We start from the raw sequence: 13,695 nt of genomic DNA on the forward strand, positions 1-13,695 counted from the left end.
AAACAAGCACAGTCTCCACCCTGGTGTTGCACATGGTGGCAGAAGTCCATCTGCTTGGCCATCGCCTTCCTCCTTTGCAGGCACGTTGGCTGGAAGCTGGATCTGAAGCAGAGCAGCCAAGACTTGGCATTCTGATGAAGGATTCTGTTATGGAATGCCATTATTACAAACAGTGATTAAACCTGCTATAGAACAGTGTTGGGCTTAAAAAAAAAAAAACAGTTTGTATTTCTTTGAAAGGCAGAGTGTCAGAGAGAGAAAGAAAGAAAGAAAGAGAGAAAGGAGAGGGAGAGAGAGAGAGAGAGAGAAATCTTGTTAATTGTTGGTCCCCACCACCACCACCACCACCACCACGAATAGCTTGAACAGCTAGGGCTGGGCCAGAAGCCTGGAATTCTTGCCTGTTCTCACACGTGGGCAGCAAGGGTACAGGTGATTCTACGGTTGCCAAGTGAACTATCAGGCAGCTGGATCAAAAGTGGAGGAATCGGGACTTGAGACAGAGAGGAAGATCTTCCTTCGACTGATTCACTCCCCAAGTGGCCACAATGGTCAGAGCTGAACTAATCCAAAGCCAGGAGCCAGAGATTCATCCGGATCTCACACACAGGTGAAAGTTCCCAAGGTTTGGGGCCAACCTCAACTGCAATCCCAGGCCACAGGCAGGGAACTGGATGGGAAGTGGAGCTGCTGGGATTATAACTGGTGCCCATATGGGATCCTGGCACATGCAAGATGAGGACTTTAGCTACCACGCTGCTCTGGCCAGCAGAGCCAGTAACTTGAACAGGGAGAGGGTCTGGGGATGAAGCACTGACAGGAGACCAGTGATGGGAGAAGTCTCTCCCAAGTCTCTCTTTATTGCTCCTTCACCTCTCCTTACATACTCTTCCTCACCCCCCCCCCAGTCCTAATTTAGCCAAGATATTGGATACAGATGAGTCCCATTAGTATAGGTGTTTTTAGCCACAAGCCCAGTTCCTGTTCCTGTTCATTCCAACTAGCCCACAACACTAGGCTACTGCTCCGGACCCTCTTCATAACTTTTCCAAATAAAGCTTTAAAAGAAGCAAACTGTCAAGCATGGGTGGACATAAAAGAACCTTAAACACACATTTCTAAGAGAAGGAACTCATTCTGAAAAGCTTTAAGGTTTGATTCCAGTAAACTTTTGTGAAAGGCAAAATTGTGGAAGTCATGAAAAAGATGAAGCATGTGGGAATAGGAGAAGGGTTGAGTAAGTGAAACATCAAGACCTCGTAGGGTGTTAAAACTGTTCTGTGCTTTACTCTAATTGTGGACAGACAACACTGTGTATTGGTCAAAACCTATATGGAGGGCCCAGTGCGGCAGCCTAGTGGCAAAAGTCCTCACCTTGCACATGCCAGGATCCCATATGGGTGCTGGTTCATGTCTCCACTGCCCCAGTTTCCATCCAGCTCCCTGCTTGTGACTTGGGAAAGCAGTAGAGGATAACCCAAAGCCTTGGGACCAACCCAGAAGAAGCTCCTGGCTCCTGGCTTTGGATGGGATCAGCTCAGCTTTGGCTGCTTTGGCCCCTTGGGGAGTGAACTGTCAGACACAAGAACTGTCTTCCTCTTTCTGTAAATCTGCCCTTCCAACAACAATAAAAAAATTTTTTAAACCTTTCAAAAAACATAATCAAGTAAATTAATGAGTAAGAAAGAAAAAACGAGTCTCACCAGTGGAAATCCCAGCGAATTCTGTGGATTCTGCACTTCGGTAAGTGTGGTGTAACTCCCCACTTGTTATAGGTACACTTGTGGGTGTCCTTGCAGGTGTCCCTTCCGTGGGTGGGCTGGACCCGCACAGCCTTCAGCCCCGAGGTGCAGATCAGTATCCGCCATGACGAACCGCACTGTTGCTAGGGGCCCTTCACATGGCGGCGTGCAAACAGCCCTTCATTTCTTTGGTCTCTCCCCATCTGGAACTCCAGCATCATCCTAAAACAGCAGAAGCAGCTGCTCCAGTTCCAACCCAGCTCTCTTCTAACGCCCCTGGGAGAGGAGCAGATGGCCCAAGCGCTGGGAAACTCATGTAGGAAATCTAAATCCGTCTTCCGGGCCTAGTGCGGCTCTGAAGATGCCAGAGTGCCTCTCCTCTCTTTCAATAACTATGTCTTTCAAATAATAATAATAATCTTTAAAAATAAAAGCACCTGGGCCTGCTGTGGTAGCATTGTGGCTAAAACTCCTCGCTTTGCATGTGCCAGGATCCCATATGGGTGCTGGTTTGTGTACCGGCTGATCCACTTCCTTTCCAGTTCCCTGATTGTGGCCTGGGGAAGCAGTCGAGGATGGCCCAAAACCTTGGGTCCCTGCACCCACATGGAAGACCCCAAGGAAGCTCCTGGTTCCTGGCTTCAGATGGGATCGGCTCAGCTCCAGTTGTTGCGGCTACTTGGAGAATGATCCAGCAGATGAAAGCTGTTTTACTCTGTAGCTTTTTCTCCCTATATATCTGCTTTTCCAATAAAAATAAATAAATTTTTAGAAAAGAGAGAGAGAGCAAAACAGTGTAAAAGTAAATGAAAGCACTAGATAAGATTCCAGTAAAACGATGTTTGGCAAAAATATCTGACTCCTTTTTGCTGTCCATGTCACTAAAACCAAGAGATACATAAACAGTTGTCCCAGCCGAAAGGAGACCAAGGAGAGTTGATGATAGCAAATGTAGATACATAAGAATAGGATGTATAGAACGGAGGAATCTGGACGCAGGCTATATCAGAATTCTATAGTATCTTCAAAATTTATTTGTAAATCGAAAACTGTCCTTAAAAAATAAGGTCATACAAAGTGACATTGTAGGCTAATCCTCTGCCTGTGATGCTGGCATCCCATATGTGCACCAGTTCATGTCCTGGCTGCTCCACTTCTGACCTTGTCTCCTGCTCATAGACTGGGCGACCAGCAGAGGATGGCCCAAGTGCTTGGCCCCTGTATCCAAGTGGGAGTTCTGGAAAAAGACTAGCCTTGGCCATTGCTGCCTTTTAAGGAGTAAATCAGAGGATGGAAGATTTTTCTCTCTCTCCCCTTGCCTCCCTGTAAGACTGGCTTTCAAATAAAAATCTGTCTTAAAAAATAATAAAGTCATTTAAGTAAAAGTTATTTAAAATCAGACAGATAAGGTGCGGTGCAGTAGCCTAAAGGCTAAAGTCCTCACCCCGCAAGCGCCCAGATCCTATAAGGGCACCGGTTCTAATCCCAGCGGCCCCACTTCCCATCCAGCTCCCTGCTTGTAGCCTGAGAAAGCAGTCCAGGACAACCCAAAGCCTTGGGACCCTGAATCCACATGGGAGACCTAAAGGAAGCACCTGGCTCCTGGCTTTGGATTGGTGCAGCTCTGGCTGTTGCGGCCACTTGGGACTGAATCATTGGATGGAAGATCTTCCTCTCTATCTTTCCTCCTCTCTGTATATCTGACTCCCCCCCCCCCCAAAAAAAAAAAAAACTAAAAAAAAAAATTAGGCAGAGAGGAGAACCAGACCCACCACCACCGGGCGCAAAGCAGCGGGAGCGCGGAGTCCAGGAACAGCCTGAACTTTGGGTTTCCAGGGAGACGTGCATCCCAATCCTGCTGATCCCTTTGTCCTGCTGGTGGAGGCGGGGAGCACACAAACCCAAGGACGCCTCTTCCAGGACAGCTAGCTTGGTCCCCTTGTGACGGGTCCTGTCACAGCGGCCACGGGCTGGACCCTTCTTCATTAGCCTCTGGGCTTCCTTGCTTGGCCTCCAGAAGACCCTGGCTTCCTCCGCTGTGCTCCCCAGTTCTGCTGGAAGTTGTCTACGGGAGCGCGCACTCACCACCGCACCCAGCCGCCCTAACCAGAAGGGAAACCCTAGACGGGGTTTTGCTGCTCACTGCGCAAAAGAGGGCAAAGGGAGGCCTTTTCCTGGTCCCCAGTTCAAAGACCCAGGCATGAGGGGCGGTTGGTGCGTCGCTCCCGCGGCGGGCTTTCACTAGGAGGGAGCGGGGCGCCCACTTTGGAGACTGAGCAACAAGCCCGTGGGGTTTGCAAGCGAAGAAGATTTGGCCGCTAGAGCAGGATCCGCTGTGAGAACGTGACTGCACACAGCTGTGGGAAGGGTTGCAATTTCAGATTCAGGGTCCCAGACTCCGGGCCAGTCTGGAATACTGAAGAGCTCCCAGTTTCTGCAGCAGATGATCCACTGTGACTTTAAAGCTGGAGGCTCCCGTGGCCGCCAGCAGTTTTAACAGCTGAGGCGGCACGTGCGCCCTACCATGTTGAGCGTGGCCTTGACAGGACTGGAAGGAGAGGGTGAAGTCGGGGGGCCTGGTGCCCCCATTATTGTGACAGGCGCCGTAGAGAGGGCCGAGAGTACTTCGGGAGTGCTGTCTTCCGCCCAGTGGGTGCCTAGAGCCGGTGGCAAGGTGTCAGCCAGCGGTTCTCCTCGCCAGCCGCGCCCAGTCCTCTCCAGCTTTACGCACGGACTTAGCTCGTCCCCCGACCCCGTGAGAAAGACAGGGACACACCAATCACGTCTCCTAAGGACTGAACTTTTCCCACAGTCGTGGAACCTTATACTACTGGCTCCCAAGGGCAGAAGTCAGCAGTCAGGACGCTAACGTCGGGGGCCAGGACCTGGCTGGAATGGCCGCAGTTGGCTAGGAGAGGGGCGCACAGCCTGGCTGGCGGGTGGCAAGACTTCTGAGTTAATGTATAATTGGGAGCAGATGGCGGGGGCTGGCGGCAGCTTGGGGCCCAGGCCCAGCTAATGAGGGACAATTAGCCCCAAACCCGGTGGGGGCGGTGGAGAGTGTCAGACAGTGATGGCAGATATTTGCTCCTCAAACAGTCTGGCGCTGGGCGGAGGGCGGAGTGGCTGAGCCCTTGGGCTTGTTGGGCCCTTCTGCCAGGGCCACTTCCCCCTTCTCCCTCCCTCCCATCATCTCTGGGTCGAAAGCCTCTGTTTGTTCAGACCCGAGAACCCAGTTGTAAAGGAGGAGGGAGAGGGTAGTTTATGGGGGAAATCGCTGCCACCACCATCTGCCAGAGCTTGTTCTCCCTTCCCAGCCCCTCCCCGCAGCACCCCTATCTCTGCCCTCAAGCAGCTGTCATGCGCATTGGGCCCCCAGATGCTGGGGCTGTTGAAGAGGGTGAGGAGAGCAGAGGCAGGACAGCCAGACCTGGAGCAGGGATACCCCAGCCTTCCCGGGAAGCTCCTCTCACCCAGGCGTGACCAAGCGGTCCCCAGTAGCCCTAGGTGGGCTGTGTGCACACTGGGACGGGTGCCTTCCTGCCCAGGGTGCTGAAAGCTCCTGCTGCCGTCCGCCCTCTGCCTCAGGGCTGTGGGGCAGTCTGAGGATGCTGGAGGAGGCTCTCAGAGGAGGAGAGCCTGTGATGGAGTGAGGTGGAAAGCCTACTTCTGAGATATGTTTGGCTTTTGAGAGCCAGAGTTCCCAAACCTAGGATCAAGTGAAGTACACAACACCCACTCCGGTCGCCACCCCAGACCCAAAGCATTTACCAAAGAAATCCATGCTTCCCTCTCTGACTTCAGAGTCTTGTCTTATTGCTCTGTACCCTGCTTTCTTCCAGACTGATGGCTGTGAAGTTTCCACAGAACCCGGGTTCTAGACTGGACCCTCAGAACTTTCCATGTTGGCTCCTTCACCCTTCTCCCTGCTCAGGGATCTGCCCTTGGCCATGATGGTATCAGAGCTCACAGGCGCTGTGGTCTGTTTTACTCCCAGCATCCTGCTCTGCAGGAGTGCCCGACCTGGCCCCTGGGGCCCCTCATTCCTTCAGTGACCCAGGAAATCCATGGTGCCTTTTGGGAGAACAGAAGTGGCATTACTTACTTACACTCTTACAGCACCAAATCCGTGGCAGAATAGAACTTGACAGTATCTAGGACAGAAGGTGGCAAAGGCTCACTCAGCACAATTGCCACAAACATCTCTGACCCTCCACCAGGGGCATCGGCAGGATTCTGAAGCCCAGGGACTCCATTTCTGGCAAAAATATCACCCTTGGGGTCCTCTCTGGACTGAGATGCCAGCTGGAGAACTGGTGAGGAACAGTCTCGGGAGGGGCGGGCACACAACCCGTTCTTCAGTCACTGTCTTGTCATGATGAAGATTGAGAAGTCATTGCAGTAATTCACCCAGAGTTGGCCCGAAAGTTTAGATATGTGTGTTCTGGCTGGGAAGCTGTATCCATGACTCTGGAAGTTTCCTTAATGTTTGTGGGGTGGGCACTGAAAGTCTTGGGGTCATGGTTGGAGGTTCCCTTTCTTCAACATTCCTCATGCCCTCCAGGAGCACTCTGTCCACAAAGCTGGTACAGTGGTTCGGTACTTACTACAGGGGGCTAGCTATACTGGCACAGGATGGGTTTTGAGGACTCCTGGAGGACACAGGGCATCATTGGCTGTGGTTTGCCCTGCCTGAGGGCTGGTTCAGTCAGCCCATGCACACTTCCCTCCTCCTCTCTGCTTTGCTCTTGGCCCGTGACATCACTGGCTGCTCCCAGAAGGCTGCCCTCTGCTCCCAGCACGGGCTTTCTAGAGCTCTGGACCCCCCCAGGAGGACAGCAGTAGGAGCCAGAGGAGGCTGCCACCAGGACCTCACCACCACCAGCCCAGAGCCTGCAGGGGTCCCAGGAGCTCAGCCTAGGAGCCTGAGCCGGCCCCCTCCCTGGAGCTGCCAGCTCATCTGCTTACAGGTAGCTGCCCTGCAGGAGCATTGTCTGCTCTGCCGCCCTTGTGCTCTCCACTCCTTTGTGTGACCAAGCCCAAGTCCTCTTTGTCGCTGCCCCCATTCCCGCCCACCCATCCGCTCCCTGTCCTGCCTTCCCACCTAGGGAGCAGCTGTAGCTTTTCCGGGCAAGTTAATACAATGTTGGGATCATGTGGTGTGTCTATAAGGAGTGAGGTTTTGGCTGGTGACTTGGGACACCCACACCTCTCCTTGAGCTCCACTGTCTGAGAAGGACAGAGTCCTGTCAAGGGGTCTGGGTTTAGTTGACATACCTCACTCCTACTCTTGTGTTAACACAGCCTTTTACCTGCTCAGTCTGTCTCTCCTTTTTCTATTCCTTTGGTGGCATTTACACAAATAGGAAGTAGAGGTGGAGGCAGACAGAGATACCATTTTAAGCTTGATATTTCGGCTTCTGGAGAGGAACTGGCTTCTGAACCTTAAGTATCACTCTTGGAGTGGCTCATAATTTGTGGGAGCTCCAATTGGTCCCCTGATTTTCTCTTTGGACAGATTTCTGCCTTCGTTGCAGGTTTCCTGTAGATCTGAGAGCTTGAGGGTAAATGTGGTTCTCCCTGGCCAGAAAGGAGTCAAGGCCAGTCAGCTGCTGGATCGGGACAGCAAGCTCCGAGTTCGTGCTTTCTGTGCTGTGTTGTCTCACTGGCTGCTCTCCTCAGTTGCATTATAATCTCTTGGACAGCAAGGATTTTATTCTCTTCCTTTTCACTATTTCCATACCTAAAAACCAGCAATGTGCTCAAGTTCAGTATCCTTTTCAGTAATTACCTGGGCAAACAAGATACCTGAGCCAAGATGGCATGGTTATAGCAGGAAAGTTCTCTGCACAGGCTTCCTGGGGTGATCTTAAATAATGCTAGTGTCCCAGGCACCAAGGAGGCAGCTTTCAGTAATATTAATTAATAATGTAATCAGGAACTAGGTGGTGGCTCCTGTTTGTGTTGCCTTCATATCAGACTTGCCTTGTCTATTAGCCCAGCCTCTTCCCTTTTCCTCCTTCCCCTCCCTCGATTTCTTCTTTTTATTTTTAAGATTTATTTATTTTTATTACAAAGTCAGATATACAGAGAGGCGATGAGACAGAGAGGAAGATCTTCTGTCTGATGATTCACTCCCCAAGCGACTGCAACGGCCAGTGCTGCGCCGATCCAAAGCCAGGAGCCAGGAGCCAGGAGCTTCCTTTAGATCTCCCACACGGGTGCAGGCTCCCAAGGTTTTGGGCTGTCCTTGACTGCTTTCCCAAGCCATAAGCAGGGAGCTGGATGGGAAGTGGAGCTGCTGGGATTAGAACTGGCATCCATATGGGATCCTGGCACATTCAAGGTGAGGACTTTAGCCGCTAGGCCACGGGACCGGGCCCTCCCTCCCTGGATTTCACCATTGCTGCGACAAAAGCCAGTTAAATGAGTGTCTACACTAAGCTGGTCTCTGAGGGAAAAGTAACTGTAACATCCCTAAATCTTCAGCCCTAACAGCAGCCAGCAATGGGTGCAGGTTGGAAGGCGCCAAGAGATGTGCCTTTTAGAAGCTGACACTGAGCCTTGGTTATGTCCGCCTTGCAGGAGTGGGTCAGAGCCAGGTGCTTGGAGGGTGGGGCTGAAGCCTGTGGTTTCCCAGAGTGTCCTAGACAATAGAAGCAGATGCAAACCCTTGCCCTAAAGAGCTCCAAAGGAAACATTCCAGCTGTGGTTGGAAGAACCGCTCCTGGCACTGCCTGACCTAGTGACTGTTAGCACGGGCAGGAATGGCTGAGCCACCGGAGACCAAAGGATGGCGTGAGCATCTGAAAGCAACATCCCTTTCTGCACTCTGACCTTCTTCTCTTTGTTTGAAGATTTATTATTAGTTATTTAAATGAAAGTCAGAGTTACAGAGAGAGACAGAGAGATCCTCCTTCCACCTTCTGGTTTACATAGCAAATGGCTGCAACAGCCAGAGGCAGGCCAGGCTGAAAGCAGGAGCCAGAGTTTTCCTCTGTGTCTTCCATGTGGGTCCAGGGACTCAATATTTGGACCATTTTCTGCTACTTTTCCAGACCATTAGCAGGGAGCTGGGTCAGAAGTATAGCAGCTGGGACTGGAACCAGTGTCCCTGCAGAATGCTGGCAAAGCATGCCGGTGGTGGCTCAACATGCTGTGCCATAACGCCGGTCCTCCTGTGACCTCTCTCAACCATTGTGTGGGAAAGGACAACCCCCTCATCCATCCAACCCCTTATCAAGGACCTCCTGAGAGACCCAGTCCTCAGGTGGACCTGCGATGTTCAATACACAAGAATTTCGCTGGAGATGGGTCTATGTTTCTAATCTCAGTGGTGTCCTGGCATATTTTTGGAACTTGGTGCTTTGTTACAAAACACTGCCAACAAAGGCCATCCCAAGGAAGACACCTCACTCCAGGAACCCCCTGTTGTTGCAGTCCCAGCTCCCCAGACCGGAAAAGGAGCTTCTGCAACAAACTCCCTTCCTCACCTTCACAGTGGGCTGCCTGTTCTGTGAGGAGGCTCAGCCTGATGCAGCAGGATGGTAAGCAGCTGGGGCGGGGGGAGGAGGAGTGACAAGAACAGGATGGAAATCGCAGAGTGCAGGATCTCGGGCTTTCTCCAGCCACTCCTTACCCACTCCACACAGCTGCCTTGCAATCACGAGAGGTGACATGCACTGTCCATAATCAAGACTTACTCTGGGCAGAGGGAGAGAGAAACCAGGCTACCAGGAGTGGCCTCTGCGCAGAAGGTGGGGGAAGGTGGTGAAGTGGTGTGGGTGCCTCCTTCTCACGCGCAGGGATCAGAAGTGTCAATCAGCTTGGAGGGCTGTTTGTGAATGGCCGGCCCCTGCCCCTGCACATCCGGCAGCAGATCGTGAGGTTGGCGGTCAGCGGGATGCGGCCCTGTGACATCTCACGGAGCCTGAAGGTAATGATGAAGACAGGGAGCAGGCAGATGGGACCCCTCTGAAGGCAAGAGTCTGTGTCTGCGGCAGACTCATGGGGGCTACTTCCTGGGAGAGCTTCTTGCAAGTTGGGAGACAGAGGTGGACTGGGCTCTCGGTTCCGTGGCTGAGCCTATATAAAGCCCCACTTTGCCTGGTAGTGTCCATGCCTTGTCTGTTCCTGCTTCTCACCTGACTCAGGTATCTAATGGCTGTGTGAGCAAGATTCTAGGACGTTACTACCGCACAGGGGTCTTGGAGCCCAAAGGGATTGGGGGCAGCAAGCCCCGTCTGGCCACTCCGCCTGTGGTGGCTCGAATTGCTCAGCTCAAGGGAGAATGTCCAGCTCTCTTTGCCTGGGAGATCCAACGCCAGCTTTGTGCTGAAGGGCTTTGCACACAGGACAAGACGCCCAGTGTAAGTGCCATGCCCGCCCTGATCCGGGGCTGGCAAACTGGCTGTGTGGGGAGAGGGAGCATCCTGTCACATGGTAGTGTGGGCAGCCAAGGCTGGGTGGTGATGGGCTGGGCTTCTCTGACCCCTCAGTTTCCCTTTGGATAAGTGTTGGGGTGGGAAAAGAGAGGTTAAAAAAATAAAAATGTAGGGATAGAAACAGGGCTGCCCCTGGGATTGATGTGTGGGTGAAGGAAGAAGGGAAGGCAGGATTTTAGGGGTGGTCCTGAGACTATGACCCTTGGTCAGTGTACCATCCCCCGACTCAACACCTTAACACCTGCCCAGGTCTCCTCCATCAACCGAGTTCTACGGGCACTGCAGGAGGGTCAGCGAATTCCCTGGGCACAGCTCGGGTCACCAGGTGGGTCTTAGAACTGCCAGATCCTCAACATCGCCAGAGCCCTGCCTGATTTTTTTTTTTTTTTGATCACTTTGTTTACAATCTACTAAGGATGGCCTGCCAGGAAGGCCAGTTCTCTCCTGGTGCAAGAAAATAACGTTTGGGGAAATGAAGCAACATCCCCAAAGCTACTCGCTAGTCGTTGGCTGGTCTTGGAACAGAAGCCAGGCCCCTGAGCCCCTAAGTTTATGGAACACACTAAGGACGGGGCAGGACTGGAGCCTTTGTCTCCCTCTCCTCCATGTGTGGCTCTCCCAGAGAACCCTCATGTTCTATGTGAACATGCCTGAGTGGGCCAACCCTACTCCTGCCTTCCCTGAAGGCACTAAGCAGGTTCAAGTTAAGCACTGTGCTACCCAATGTCCCTGCAGTGACTGCCCCACAGCACCACTCTGCTCTTACACCTTTGCTATCTCTGACTACTGCCCCAGGGACTCAGAACCCCCACCTAACCAGAGAAACAACCGCAAGACCTTGTCCTCCTTTGCAGCTGACTTGGCTCCAGTTCCTCCCAGTCTCCACAGTGGCTCTGAGAACCCCCAGGGTCCCCGTCCAGGGACCGGTCACCGGAATCGGACTATCTTCTCCCCAGGGCAAGCTGAAGCACTGGAGAAAGGTGCTGAGTGGGGTGTGCGGTGGGACAGGAGGTCTTTGGTATGCCCGGGGGCAGTGGTCCTGAAGCCAAGGTTGAGGGGTATAGGCTGTGGGTAACCCTGTCTGGGGAGGAAGGGAGTTGAGGGTTGTAGCAGGTGGCCAGCCAGAGCTGAGAGGGAGACCCATGCCCTGCTCCTCTGCCTTTGCCTAGCCATGTGAGTCTCCATCCTTACAGAGTTCCAGCGTGGACAGTATCCTGATTCAGAGGTCCGTGGAAAGCTGGCTGCTGCTACCTCTCTGCCTGAGGACACGGTGAGGGTGAGCCAGCCCTGGGACACAGTGTGTCAAACTTTTGGGAGGAAGGGTCCATAGCAGCCAGGGCTTTGGGTTCTGAGTAAAGTGAGACAGGAGGATGAGAAGGTAGGAAGAAACCTGTCTGAGCAAAATTTGGGGACAAGCCCTTCCTTGTCATCTTTTGTGGATCGCTCTACTTTTGTAGCCCACCTTGTTATGTTCAAGTTGAGGTGGGGGACAGAAAGTAAAGGCCAAATGAAGGAAGGAGAATATTAGAGGGAGGACCTTCATTCTGAGGCCAGACCAGGAACATGGAGTGAGAGCAGTAAGTGCAGGCATCAGAAAACACAGCCAGACACACGATCCCCGGCCTCCCCCAGGTCTGGTTTTCCAACCGAAGAGCCAAATGGCGACGGCAAGAGAAGCTCAAGTGGGAAATGCAGCTCCCAGGTGACTTTCTTTGCATCGCTATTCCATCTGTCCATCCACTCATCCACCTGTCCATTCTGACTGTCCATCCACTCATCCACCTGTCCATTCCATCTGTCCATCTGCTCAACTATTCATGCATCAACCAATCCATCCATTTAGGAGTACATTTACTCACTTACCTTCCGCTCATTTGCCCATCCATTGACCATCCTTCTGTCTATCCACCCATCTGTCCACCCATCAATCAGCCCATCCTCTCATATGTACACTCATTCAAACATCCATCCACTCATTCATCTATCCATCCCACCCAATCTACCCACCCATCTGATTATTCAGCCATCCATTCATCTATCCACAGATCAACCAATCCATCCACTCACATATCCATCCATACATACACTCATCTATCCATAAATCACCCAACCTATTCACTCACACATTCATCTACTCATTCATTTACTCACCTACTCACTAATCCACTTATCCATCCACCTATCCACTTTTACATAGCACATCTCATGGGATAGGTCTTGTGCCACATATTGGGCTGACATGTAGTGCCAGATACCAGTAGCCCTTCTTTCTCAGCACCTTAAGGACCTACCTGGACAGAGCTGGAGATTTTAGGATTGTAATATCCATTTTTTTCCTATCCATCCGCCCCCATCACTGCTTTTCTTAAACTCCTCCTGCATCTTACTTCCCTGTGTTTTTTCATGCTCTCATCACTCCTAATCTCAATCCTCTAATTGAATCATTTCTTACCTGGCAGCTGTTTCCCAGGGTCTGACTATACCAAGGGTTTCCCCAGGAGTGATTTCTGCACAGGTACTTGGTTGAAGTGGGAAGTTGGTCTGTTTTCATTGTCTGATATGGGAATGGCACCCTCTAGAGTCCTGCGGGAGACAGTCAGGGTGGCAGGTAGCCCTGGGGTCCTGGGTCTTCTAAGTAGGAGTCATAACTGGTGGCTGGTGGGCGGGGGGATCCTGCTCTTGTTTTTCTTCCCCTGCAACAGTCACCTGGGAGTGTGCCAATAGCACCCTTGCCTGGCCTGGAGACGATGGGTCCCTCCTGCTGCCAGCTGTGCTGTAGGACAGCACCAGACACGTGTCTGAGTGACACTTCACCCCAAGTCTGTCTCAAGTCCTGCTGGGGTAAGAATTCAGATCAAGCCTCATTCCAGCAGGATGTGGGAAGGACACGGCTCTGCACTTGGGGGCCATCAAAGGATCTTGATGCACCTGTTCTCTTCCTTGACCCATAAGCTGGGGAGACCGGTGCTCCCTGAGTCTGTGGTGGAGAGCACTGAGAATCATAGCAGATACAGGAGGTTTGAGTGTGTATTCAGGGTAAAGGACTGCTATCACAGCCCCTTCTGTGACATCAAGGGACAGGGTGGGGGCAGCAGCCTTGCTAGCCTGCTCCCTGTAGTGTGCTGCTTCACAGCTTTGCCCTCCTTGCCCTGCCCTTCATTCCTCTGTCTATGGTCCTGATGCCCCTGTCTCTGCTCTGGGTTGGTTCCCCACTACTGATTGGGTAGGAGTGAGGCCAGAGGGCTGGACTGGGGTGGAGAGGGCAGAGCAGGCTAAACACCATTGTGCCTATTGTCCTTGTCCTGCCATGCAGAATGTTGCTCCTTCCTCTTGCCTGTGGTCCCTCCCTCCTCTGTGACGCTTGCCTGGCCCTGACTCAGCGCCTTTCCTGTGCATCACCTGGTTGGAGGGACAGGAGAAGTGACAATAAATTCTCACCTTGGCCTCAGGAAGCCTCCACTCAGCAGTAATAAAACATTTTTGTATCAGCAGTTATTCCTGATGTCCAT

General features: G+C 52.3%; 1 protein-coding gene across 3 annotated transcripts; it reads left to right on the plus strand.

Moving 5' to 3' along the window:
• The first annotated feature begins 9,276 nt into the window (after window positions 1–9,276).
• Window positions 9,277–13,561, plus strand: PAX4 (paired box 4). 3 transcript variants are annotated; one of them, XM_041002459.1, is made up of 10 exons: window positions 9,277–9,289; window positions 9,548–9,678; window positions 9,896–10,111; window positions 10,436–10,511; window positions 11,041–11,166; window positions 11,380–11,462; window positions 11,819–11,888; window positions 12,646–12,701; window positions 12,889–13,027; window positions 13,500–13,561. In XM_041002459.1, exons 1-10 carry the CDS (start codon window positions 9,277–9,279, stop codon window positions 13,559–13,561), a joined length of 972 nt encoding a protein of 323 aa, XP_040858393.1. The 3 variants fall into 3 exon arrangements, with proteins under 3 accessions (XP_040858393.1, XP_040858395.1, XP_040858394.1); XM_041002461.1 differs by having other exon boundaries at window positions 12,685–12,701; XM_041002460.1 differs by lacking the exon at window positions 12,646–12,701 and having other exon boundaries at window positions 11,819–11,891; window positions 12,872–13,027.
• The last annotated feature ends 134 nt before the right edge of the window (window positions 13,562–13,695 follow it).

Source organism: Ochotona curzoniae, unplaced genomic scaffold, assembly GCF_017591425.1.
Source record: "Ochotona curzoniae isolate NIBS_2020 unplaced genomic scaffold, NIBS_Ocur_1.0 scaffold_2476, whole genome shotgun sequence".
NCBI classification, from domain to species: Eukaryota; Metazoa; Chordata; class Mammalia; order Lagomorpha; family Ochotonidae; genus Ochotona; species Ochotona curzoniae.